Genomic DNA, 11605 nt, shown 5'->3' on the forward strand with positions numbered 1-11605 from the left:
CCTCGTAAAATGCTTAGATACATTTCTCTTAGGTAGAAGTGACACAAATAATGTGGTTTATGTGAAGAATACCATATCCAGTCATGTTCTCTTATTGCAAGATCAAACAGCTCATGAGTTGTTGACCACTTATGTTCTAAAGCTTCCCTTAATCCACCATTGTATATTTATGGAAAACTAGATCTTTTAGTATCAAATAAATATTCAGGTCATGGTGGGATGCTACATCTTGGGAAATCAAAGAAGGATTCAATTCATAGTGTATCTCAATGCACTGGTGACCTTTCTAGCATAGATTGCAAGAAGTGTCTTGATGTTGCAATGAGTGAACTTCTTTATCAAATGCATGAAATGAGCGGTGCACGTGCTTATTATGGGAGTTGCTATATTAGATTCGAACTATACCCTTTTATTTAGGTGGTGCATGTTTCACATTATGAGCTCTTTTATGATGCCATCCCTATGCAGGGGATGAGCTCTATGCAGTGGATGAGAATGATGTATTCCAATTGCAGTATTTTGATATGCATGTTTGGTAATTGCTATATAATTTTTATTATCATTTTACTGTTTGGTTTAGGCAGCAATTGGAATCAAAATGTCTTTTCCAATAAAAGACGTTGCCATTCTTACATTCCCAAATTATTAATGCTTGCAATTTCGAAATGTTTTTGTTTGAATTTATAATGCTGGTTATTTTGTCACAAAACACAAAAACAAATATTTGTGTTTGACATACTCTCTTTTCCAAAGGAAACCATACCCCGAAGTTGTAACTGAAATTAAATACGCAACCAAAACTGACAACTTTGCATGGACAAGATCTTTTCACATTGAAGCAGACATTGATGAAGCGTTTCCATTCAAATAAATAAAACTTCAACCAAACTTTAGAAAACCTTAAGGGCAGTACAACTTCTCTACATCTCTAGGGGTTAGACACATTTTTATACAAGCACCAAGGATCTAACATATAACCCAGACACAAATGAGAGGAAAACAGATGACTCATTACATGTATCTGAGTAAAGCTTAAACAAAAACAAGAGTAGAGGAATCAAATTCGCTAGCCAGACATGAGAGACATGGCTCGTCTAAACTCCAGAGATTTGAGGGCTGACTCGGGGAAATGCTTATCAGGAACCCATAATTCTCCATTTTGGGGCAGCACTAATTGTTGTTGGCTACTCTTCTTAGCTTCCTCACCACCTTTTGCAGATGGGACTTCTTGCTTTTTCTTCACAAATTCAAAAAACTCTGCTACTTGTCGAGCATACCTTTTTAAAAAGTCAAATTGCACAACAAATCAGTCCTGATATGCGATGTTATGTATTTAGGAAAGAAAAAAGAGTACCAAAGCAGCACCACAGTAATGTTAACATATTATTAGTATCAGTTGAAGGAAAGAATCAAGGTTGCAGAAAACTAATGTTCTAACGCCCTGACTATGTCGTCAATAAACCTGGCCAGGAGATAATTTTCTTAAGCATTAGCATAGTCCCCTTCCACAAGATGGTGGAAGCCTTCGGTCTAGTTAATACTGTAATTTCTTCACTAAAGACATCACTTTATCGGAGACCCCATGTAATGACAGCCAAATATTAGAATGTAATTAGCCCGACACAAGGAATGTGTTCAGACAACACATTAACAGACTTCATATCAAGATTTGAAGCAATTAGATAAATCCCACATTTGATAAACAAACCCATGCTCGATTATGTTTTTACATGCTGAGTAAAAGTAACTTTGCAACTACGATTACTTGGGGACATGAAGCAATTAACTATCAATAATACAGAAGAAGAATGCAACTTTGAGGCATAATTATAGTAGATACTCCAAACAACAGACCTCAAAATAAATCCACAATATAAGAGGACAAGAATCTAACAAACCATATTTCCAAACAAAATCACAGAAATCAGTAAGATTCCCGTGCAAGATTTTTAAGGATAGTTATCTTACTGCCTCTTTGCTTCAATGTCTTTGCTAAAATCAATGTTTGGCTCGCAGTCAAGAACCAAAGCAGGAACCTGCAGACCATCAAAGAAAAATAAGCCACATTCTCAAGATGAGATAACAGAAGGTCACCAAGATCAACATGATACCTTTTGAATACTTGAATGCATATGATCACCCTCCAAATAGAACACACGGTCCCTAATATCGGGAGGTAAAGAGCTGTCCATGTGTAAAGGAAGCTTACTAACAGACAAGACCCCATGATTACCACTCTGGAAAGGGAAAAGCCAGCTTTCATGTTTTTCATGCAAGCCGTGGAGATACTCAAGGCTGACTCCACCTTCCTCGGCTCTCTGCCGTAGCTTCATTCTCTTGTGACAAGTATCAGGACTTGCTCTAAGATATATGAAACCATCAGGGATAAGCCCAGGCAAGGACGATACAACTGGGTCAAACCAGGAGTCATAGATGCTGATCTCCATCTCATTCATCCACTTTGCTTCATGAACAGCTCGCACAAAAACCTTTGTTATGTAACAATGAGATAAATGCATCAGCCTTGAAACACTAAGTTGGGTTTTGCTTCCCCTCGAATGGGATCAACCAAATAGGATGAAGAACTGAAAAGTTTCAATTGAATCAATTTTGGTCATTGCTAAATTTTGACGAGGTTAGAAAAATTCCAAAATCATTTTGAAATAAAACAATTTTTTTCTCCACTCCTAGTGGAGGAGGTTCTGTAGGTATATATAATGATAGAGCAGAACCGAACAAACAGTGGAGTTAACAGAACGTCCCCAAACTTCATGGAAAATACTTGAAAACAAAGAAGCAGTATAATTTCAGTTCATCACACTGAGTAAAGAGAAACTGACTAATAACAAAATACTTACCATCCTGTCACTAAAAACACTCCTTTCCATCAACCGGAGGGGCTTGATGCCACCAGAGGACTCTCTCTCCTGCATCAACCTTGTAACAAACACATAATTCTGGAAGGTATAGGCATACCTCTGCGGCTCAGCATAGAAAGCATTCAATATATTAAAATGGTCGGGTCCAACATCCTGCCACTTGTTAATAGGTTCTGGAACCACCTCAACAAGATCTCTTAGCTCAAGTGTTTCATTTGCTATTCTCTGAAGAAATGTTGTCTTTCCAACACTGATATTTCCCTCAACGCAGAAAGTAAGCCGCTTCTTCTGTGTATGCTTCACTTCTGAGTTCGAGCTGTCCTCCTTCAACTCTTCATCAACACTCTCTTTAATATAAGTAGTAATACTCTCAGCATGGTTTTTGTGGATGATTCCTACCGAACTTTGTAAATACTCAACCATCTTCTGACTACCTTTTCCAAAGAACTGCAAGCAGCAGCCCAAAATTCCTTGTCATTATGGAGTCATAAGTGTCCATATATCAGCCATAATGTAACCATTCCATCTATTAAAGAAAGAGCCTTGGTTTCTTTTCAATTTCCAAATCAATGCTACAAAAAGTAATCATTCTAAATCACCATAATTTCTCTAACAATAGTCAGCAAAGGTTCAAATTATCTACTCAGATCATTTTCAGGCCAATGGGGTTGTAAACAACAAAGCATTAAATCCATCAAACAAAAGAAAAAAAGTACCTTTAACATAATAATTTACTTGTTCAACTAGAGGCCTTCTTATGGACAAATTTCAGTATATTACACAATACCTTATCTCTATACAATTGCTTGAGCTCAGAAACTCCCCCAATACCCTTTTCCACCAGCTTTCTCAAGTTCCTCGGCCCCACGCCAGGAATCGCCAACAAGTCCGGGTTTCCAGCCAATAACCCGCCGCTCCCGGAACTCCTCTGCCGCCTATTACTCAACCTATTTGGCTTCTCCTCCGAACCCTTCTCAGCCTCTCCACCATCACCACCGCTCAAATCCTCAAAACCCTCCAAACCCTTCTCTAAACCCTTGCAACCCTCTGCTGCCGAAACAGAAAACGACTCATCAGAGCTCGTGTGCAGCCACGCCGGCCGGGACCCCAAACCGGAGTCTTTGAGCACAAGCCAAGCCCGGGACGGGGCTCTGTCATGGACTGAGCAGCGGCAGAGGCCGCAGTTGATGCGATAGGGGATATTGTAAGTGGGTTTGCTGTGAACAGTAGCGGCGAGGGCTGAGCCGCCGCGAAAAGCCGTAGCTGCAGTGTGCATTCTTGAAGGGTTATCAGTTGAGCCCTTGAAAGCTTTTGATAGAATGCTTGAGGCCAAGGGGAGAGAGGAAAGAGGAGCCTTAGCCGAAGTACACAGAATGGGGCCTGAGGGGCTTATGCGGAGCAGTTTCTGCATCACTGCTAAGCATTTCAGAGACCCTTTTGGATATTTTGTTCTCTGTTTCACTGTGTTCTTTGTTTTGGGTGTGAGAGTGTCAGAGAAAGAAGGAAATAAAGAGAGAAGGGTTTTGAGGGTTTTTGAAACTGAGAATTGGGGAATTTTTTAGGGTTTTTTTAATTTATAGTTTTGTTTGCAGTAATTGATTACTGATGGGAAGGGGGTTTGTCTTTTGATTGGGGCTGTGGGCTGCGTCACGGATTTAGGGTTTTAGCAAGCTCACAGACATTTTCTTTTCTTTTCTTTCTTAAAAGGAGGGAAGAGAGACCGAGATACCATGGACACAGATTTTTAAAGTCCGTAAAGGAAGGAGAGATTGTCTCATGCAGTAACGCTTATTTTTACCCCAATTTATTCCTCTAGCTGTGATTTTGACACGTAGGTGATGGAAATGCATCCAAAATTCGAAATTTAATATGAACAGCGATTTCTTTGTGGGCCCCTTTAGACGGAAGGATTTGAATTTGCACGTTTGGCAAAACAAGTTGAAGTTATGGAGTTCACTTGAGAGGATTGATCCGTACAAACACTTTTTGTGTACAAGCGATGGTTTAAAAGAGGGAGGGAGTTTCTCAAGTCATGCCTTTTTTTTCATTGGGTTTGATTTTGTTGATTGTAAACAAGCACTTTAATTATACAAGTTTGTATTAGGAGTGATCCAAAAACTGAGACCACATCTTATATTATCACATAAACCATATAACATTCCTAAATTATTGAACTACTGAATAAAAAGTTTCACTTGAACCAAATTGACCTGATTTTGTATAGCCAAAACCTTTGGACGAAAGAACAAATGAGAGGATCATTGTCACAAACAAAAGCTCAAGGATGTGTGGTCCTCTAGCTAGAAGAGTTGTGAGCTCCAAATTTGCACTCCATACGAGAAGGAAATGGTTGAGGATGATTATGATAACCATTCGCTTTGAATTGCGTTGTTTCAGGATGTGAAACCCAATTGATTTTTTTTTTTTTTGGTTGGTTTCCCCACGAAAGATGACATATAATATTCCTAATGTTTCTTCCAACAGTCATAATATTTTTATAACTCTTTAACATTTTTTGTTTATGTGAAGAACGAAAAAATAAAACATGCAAAAAGAAGAAGATATATGTTCAAAGTGCACTGGAATTGACCCTTTTTTTTTTTTTTTTTTTTTGTGTTCCTTGAATTTTTGTGGATTTTTCTCTCAATATTACTGTAATATTCACTATCATTTATCTGCAGATGGTTGATTTGTCTAATATTTATCTACAATTCAAGTTATACGTACCTATCACACGCCTGCAAACCCTACCTTTCTTTCTCCTTTTCTCTGATTCTCCCTGAACGCTTTGCGTTTCTCCCCCGTACAGGCACCAATGGCCACCGATTTTGTACCAAAATATCCCCATCTCTTTCCTCTACCTACCCATCCAAAATTAAGGTCATCCAACTGCAGTGGAAGACGGTGGCTTGTTCGAAAGAAAACCTAGAATTATATAGTAACAACTTCGGAATTTGAATAAAATCAACACTCTTAAGTACATAATTCAACATTGCTCTTCAAAACAAGACTTCTATCTCCTTCACTTAGAATAGGGACTATGAATGGCTTCATTTTTGTTGGACACCTAACAACACCAAAGAATGAAATGATGTCATGAAGATCAAGGAGGGGAAAAAAATGAAAAATGCTATCTCCCAAGCAATAGTAAGCCGAAAGGAAATTGGCCTTCAGATTGGCTAATGAGAAATAGTATCCACTCTGTCTTCTCATCATCAGGAAGAGATTTCAGTAAAGAAAATACTCATTAGTAATCGAACAACCTTCAACATTTGCAATCTACTGAGGTTTGGTGTCTTTGAAACCATTTCATGTATGTCTTGATTATTTACTTAGTCATCGAACTGGGCCGGGAAGCCCAAGAACTTAAAAATTAAGGTTTAGACTTTACCCTTTACACAATGGGCCAAATTAAGCGCGCTCATAATATCGGGCCGAGTTCGGGCTACCCCATCGAGGCTTGGACCATTTTTATAAGCCCAGTGGTGGGAGTGGTTGATCTAGTGTGAGTCATGGGGGTTGGACATGAAATGCCAATTTTGCACCTAAATTGGGGGAAGGGCCAAAATAAAAATCTTGCTTAATTTAGGACCAATGTTACCTATAAACCAATGAAAAATATAATTAAGAAAATGATATATGTTCTAGATTTCAATAATATGATACAAGTGGATGTATTCGTCTCAATTATGGATTTTGCTAATAAATCTACTTTTTAGTTGGATATTGATAATAAAAAGTAAAGAAAATAATTGGAAAATACGTGTTGAGTAATGCCACACTTACCACATTTTTATTCCACATTTCTATATCATATTATGTGGCATATCCATATCATATGCTACATCAATTAAATGAATGAAGTGTATTTTAATAAATAAAATTTTTAAAAACAAAAACAAAAACTAGTATTTTACATGACATGGTATACACACATCAGCTGCCACATCATGTGGTGTAAAATTGTGAGTACAAAAATGTGATAAGATTTGGATGATGTTGCCATATATACTTACATACATGGGCATCTATTTCTTAATAATATTGATATATAAAGTGTTTGTTTGAAGAATAAAATTGAATCCAAGCATAAATAAAATGTTTTGCTCAAATCTATTTTTCCCATTGAGTCTTTTATATTTCTCTATTTTTCCTCCACCTGACTTTTGGAAATTTTTATATAGGGCATAATTGTTTCGACGAGCAAAAGTTTTCAGCCCTAGAAAAGTATCCATTTCACTTACAGGATATAGAAGTGGTGTTGTCGAAGGGAAATCTGAAAAAGTACTTTATGCTATGTATGGTCTAGGGCAATGCTGGAATATAATGACGGCCATACATTGTGGAAGATGTGTTCGTGTAGCAGGAGAAGCGCTTCGCGTACTTTGTCCTTATATTCGAGGAGCAATAATTTGGTATGAAAATTGCCTCTTAAAATACGCAGATACACTTTTCATAGGTGTAAGTGACACATATAATGTGGTTCATTTGATGAACATAATGTGGTTCATTTGATGAACATATAGTGTTTGGTATGTGCAATAAGAGTAAGGTCATGTTAGGAATATCATCTTTAGATATCAACTTGCGGTCTCACCTCCATTTGAAATATGTACATAAGTTGGTCTCTTAAGTTAGTCTCCCTAGTATTTTCGGCAATGGGAAATACACTTTGTATTCAAAAAGGACAATGATTATTTTACATTCCCAATATTCTATAGAGTATTAAGCCTGCCATTGTTTCGTTTGGAATGGGTAATGGGGCTTACCATAACTAAAAATCAAGACTTTCGTTTTGGTAACTACTGTGAATTTTGTATATTTCAATACTTTTGGTGTGTATTCGGTTATTTTGGTTAATTTAATACTACATATTTTTAATAAGCACATTTTTTGTCATTCGCTAGAGAGAATGGCGTATTATATTAGATTATCACAAGATTGTCTCTTACGTGAATCGAACAAAGAGTACTTGGAGGTGAAAAGGGAGAGTTTAGCCCACTTTTTTACTGTGGTACCAGCCCATGAATAAGCACATTTTTAGAACTCTTAAAACATTAGAGAAGAACATTTTGGTGACACTATCTATTGTATAAGAATATTACTAAAAAACACAATTTGAATTTATTATATATGTCTATATGTATAATTTGAATTTATTTGCAATGTGCCAGAGACTTGTCGCCACCTTTGTGGAATTTAGGTTGGCTGAGCCGGTTTTCTTGGAGGAGGGAGATGGATGAAGGTTTAGGCTTTAGGGAGAGGAAATGGCTGTATTTTGGGTAAGTTGGTTAGCGGAAATATGGGCTTTTTGAAAATTTTAGGGATGAGGAGATGGAGATTTTATAAGATAATTCTGTGTTTGGGCAATTTATGGGCTTTAGTTTGTTCAGCAATTTTGGATATGCATTTTTAGCTTTTGACAAAACGAAAGCTACTGTGTTTTTCTTTTTTTCTTTTTGTCCAAACGCTGGGGAGATTGCATTTATGAATTACGTCATAAATACAGTACAAATAAAAAAGCCACAATCAAGGAAATTAAGTGGGCTACTTTAACTTTAAGGAAGTAAAATGAAATTTGACCAAAATTTTAGGATTACTACAGTTAGAAAGCCTTATATTAATAAGGGAGATTCACTATTATACCCAATATGGGGGCCCAAATTATAAAAATACTCTATATAAAATGGACTTTAGAAACACACCCAAAGTCCATTTACAATATAACAAAAAAGCTTTTAACTTCTTATAAATTACAAAACTGCCATCAATTTCTTAAAACAAGCCCAACCCAAAATCTCATAAAAATACCCAAAGCACTCAATAGGGCATCAAAGTAATTTAATAATCAATATTAAATTCAATAAGGCTAGCTATCATTTTTTGGGTTTTTTTTTGGGTTTGTTTATAGGAATTCAATTGTGTAGGGTTTATTTATAATATTAGTGCTAGAAATGGGTATATCACTAAATATCTCTATTAATAATACAAGTATTAAAAACTTATGGTGGAGAATTGTTGCTTGTGATGATATTTTTTCTACGAATCATGAATATATCATTTCATTGTTACAATTATTTTTTACATGAAAAATAAATTGAGAACTTTTACACGTGGACTTCACGTAGAAAAATTCATGAATCTGTCATTGTTCATACACCTCTTTACAGCCCACTAACCATACATTCATCTTTTCTTCAATTTAATTGACCAACTATACCCATCTAACAAAATAACTCGAATAACTATTCACTTTAATCCATCAATCCAGCAAATATTTCGAAGAAATTTTATTAAAATATGTATTTTTTTCATTTTACATGTCATGTTATTTTATTTTACGGTATTTAATTATTATAACATATAAAATGATTAATTTGTCTTCATATTTAATGGCAAATTGATTAAATGTTGAGAATTTGGATGGCGAGGGGAAATTGAGAATAAAATTTAGTTCGAGTCCTTAATTTTCTGAAAAATAAAAAGATTAGTGAGTAAATTGATAATTAAGTACAAGTTTAGAGGACAATTCGGTGAAATACCCAAAAATTGATCCAAGGATTATAAAAGAAACAAAAGTTCTATGGAATCTTGAGATACATATGAGGAGGAAAAGTTTAAGGTTTAGGGGAAAAAAGAGAATAAAGAACGAAGATTGTGGGCAACACTCAATGTAGGCCACAGTAGTGTCATCTTCCAAACCCTAGCCACTCTCTTCCTTTGTGGGTTCTAAAGGAAAATTTCATAGAGAAGGGAGGAGGAAGACACGTCACTGTCCCTCCTCCCCCTCATCTCTTCTCGTCTTTTCCTTTTAGGTTAGTGAATAAGTCCATTGGGGCGTTTTAAATAAAAAGCCTCTTATAGTAGTTTCTTCTAAGCCATAGTTAGATTGAAGTTCCCCATCACCCATTTTAGTCTATGTTCTCAATCAAAACCTCTCCCAAAACCCGCCCCCTAATGCCACTCATCTTCTTTAATTTTTATTCTACATCGTCTTTGACAGAGGTTGTTGCAAATCACCCAACTGTTCTTTGGCAAAGTTGTTGTTTTTATTTATTTGTTAGCTCTTATGCACAGGTAAATCGTTAGAAATCATATTTTTCATAAATCTATTATGGAAAAGCAGTGGTGGGTGTAGCCGTGACGGAACTTCTTCAGGTGATGGTAGAGTTCGTTTAGGCTCATAGGTTGATTTAGGGTTTTGGTTATGTTGGATTTGTGGGTTTTGTTTGGGTTTATGGCTAATTGTGGTGATGTGCGTTAGTAGTTTTAGTGCAGCTTTCGTACGTGTTAGTTTTGCTTTTAGCATGTTAGTTTGTTGCCCTCTTAAAATTGGTATTTTAGATGTCTTGTTGATGTCTTTGATTGTACCGTTGAAGTTTATCTATTAAAGTTTCTGTTTGATTAAATAAATAAATAAAAAAAAAAAAGAGGAAAAGTTCCCTTAGGTCTACCAGGGGTTTATGTGGGTGAGTGCTTGGGTTAGTACTTATATGGGTATTATGAAAATAAAGGATGGTGGGAAAAAAAATATATATTATTTGAAATTCAACGCGGTGAGTTTAAGAGACATCGACATATGTAAAGAATTTATAACTCAAGTAATTAAAAGCAATTATTCCGCATTTGAAGTCGTGTGTCCGAACTATTCTAACAGTTATATAATAACTCTCTCTCTCTCTCTCTCTCTCTCTCTCTATATATATATATATCCAACATAATGCACACACAAGAAGGTTAGCCCAACGTATTGGTTAATTGGTTAATGGTTAAATGTCTATTCAGAATCGGCACCGAATGTCTGTTTTCTCATGCCGATAAGAATTAGGGTAGAGAGTGTCATGTCTTGAAGGCAAATGCCAAAAAATTAGGTGCAAAGTATCATGGCTTTTCCCTGGCTTTCTAGAAGCACTAGAGCTAGAAGCAAGTTCCATATTTAGGAAAGTAAATTGTAAAATAAAATATACCCAATAAGAAAACAAATTTTTTTGAAAATATCCACAAGCACACAAGCACAAGTCGACCCCATTGCACAATGGATTGATGAGAATGGACAGGAGGTAGTTGCCCTTTCTAACGTCACCTCATGCACCAACCTCTACCAACCATGCATACAAACACTCTCTCTCTCTCTCTCTCTCTCTCTCTCTCTCATAGTCATGACTCATGTGCATGTTCTTCAATTTAATTCGAAGCTGCTAGAGTCTATCCTTTTGTGGTTCTTATCATATTGTTGCTTCGCCCACATCGAAAGCCCACATTAATGGGTAGGTACGCTCTCCTCTTTGTTTTATGGGTTCATTGTACTTTACCCACAATCATGGTTTTAGGGCATCTAATAATTCGGTCTTTACCTTTTAAAGCTGGCAAAATATTACGTTGATTAGCTTTTGGTGTGTGCGAAAAAGAAAACTACCTGATGGTCGAAGTTACGTACGAACCTCTAAAGAGAAATAGAAAATAGGGTTATGCGGCTGCCTCTCGTTTGGTTTCGTATACAACTCTAGCTAGCTTTTTTGCAAACTCAAAAGTCAAACATATGGGCACGAGGAATGAAAAAGCTGGATTTCACTTTAATTTCTTGTTTTTTTATTTAAATTTAGATGTGATTTCGTTTTGACTTCTCAAATTGAAAGTTTATAGATAGAACACAACGCATCATTTTAGATCAACAAATTTATCAGTTTCTTTCATTTGTTCCTTTTCTTTCTTCTTTGATAATCTTC

At 36.2% G+C, this 11605-nt stretch overlaps 1 protein-coding gene across 1 annotated transcript; it reads right to left on the reverse strand.

Annotated features, from left to right (window-relative positions):
- Positions 1-808: 808 nt before the first annotated feature.
- LOC117621670 lies at positions 809-4640 on the reverse strand. The gene is made up of 5 exons (XM_034352233.1): positions 3667-4640; positions 2859-3326; positions 2112-2489; positions 1969-2036; positions 809-1277 (listed from the first exon to the last, which is right to left on the reverse strand). The coding sequence occupies exons 1-5, from the start codon at positions 4288-4290 to the stop codon at positions 1067-1069; spliced, it is 1749 nt and encodes a 582-aa protein (XP_034208124.1). The 5' UTR covers positions 4291-4640; the 3' UTR covers positions 809-1066.
- Positions 4641-11605: the final 6965 nt, after the last annotated feature.

This window comes from Prunus dulcis, chromosome 1, assembly GCF_902201215.1.
Source record: "Prunus dulcis chromosome 1, ALMONDv2, whole genome shotgun sequence".
Taxonomy (NCBI): domain Eukaryota; kingdom Viridiplantae; phylum Streptophyta; class Magnoliopsida; order Rosales; family Rosaceae; genus Prunus; species Prunus dulcis.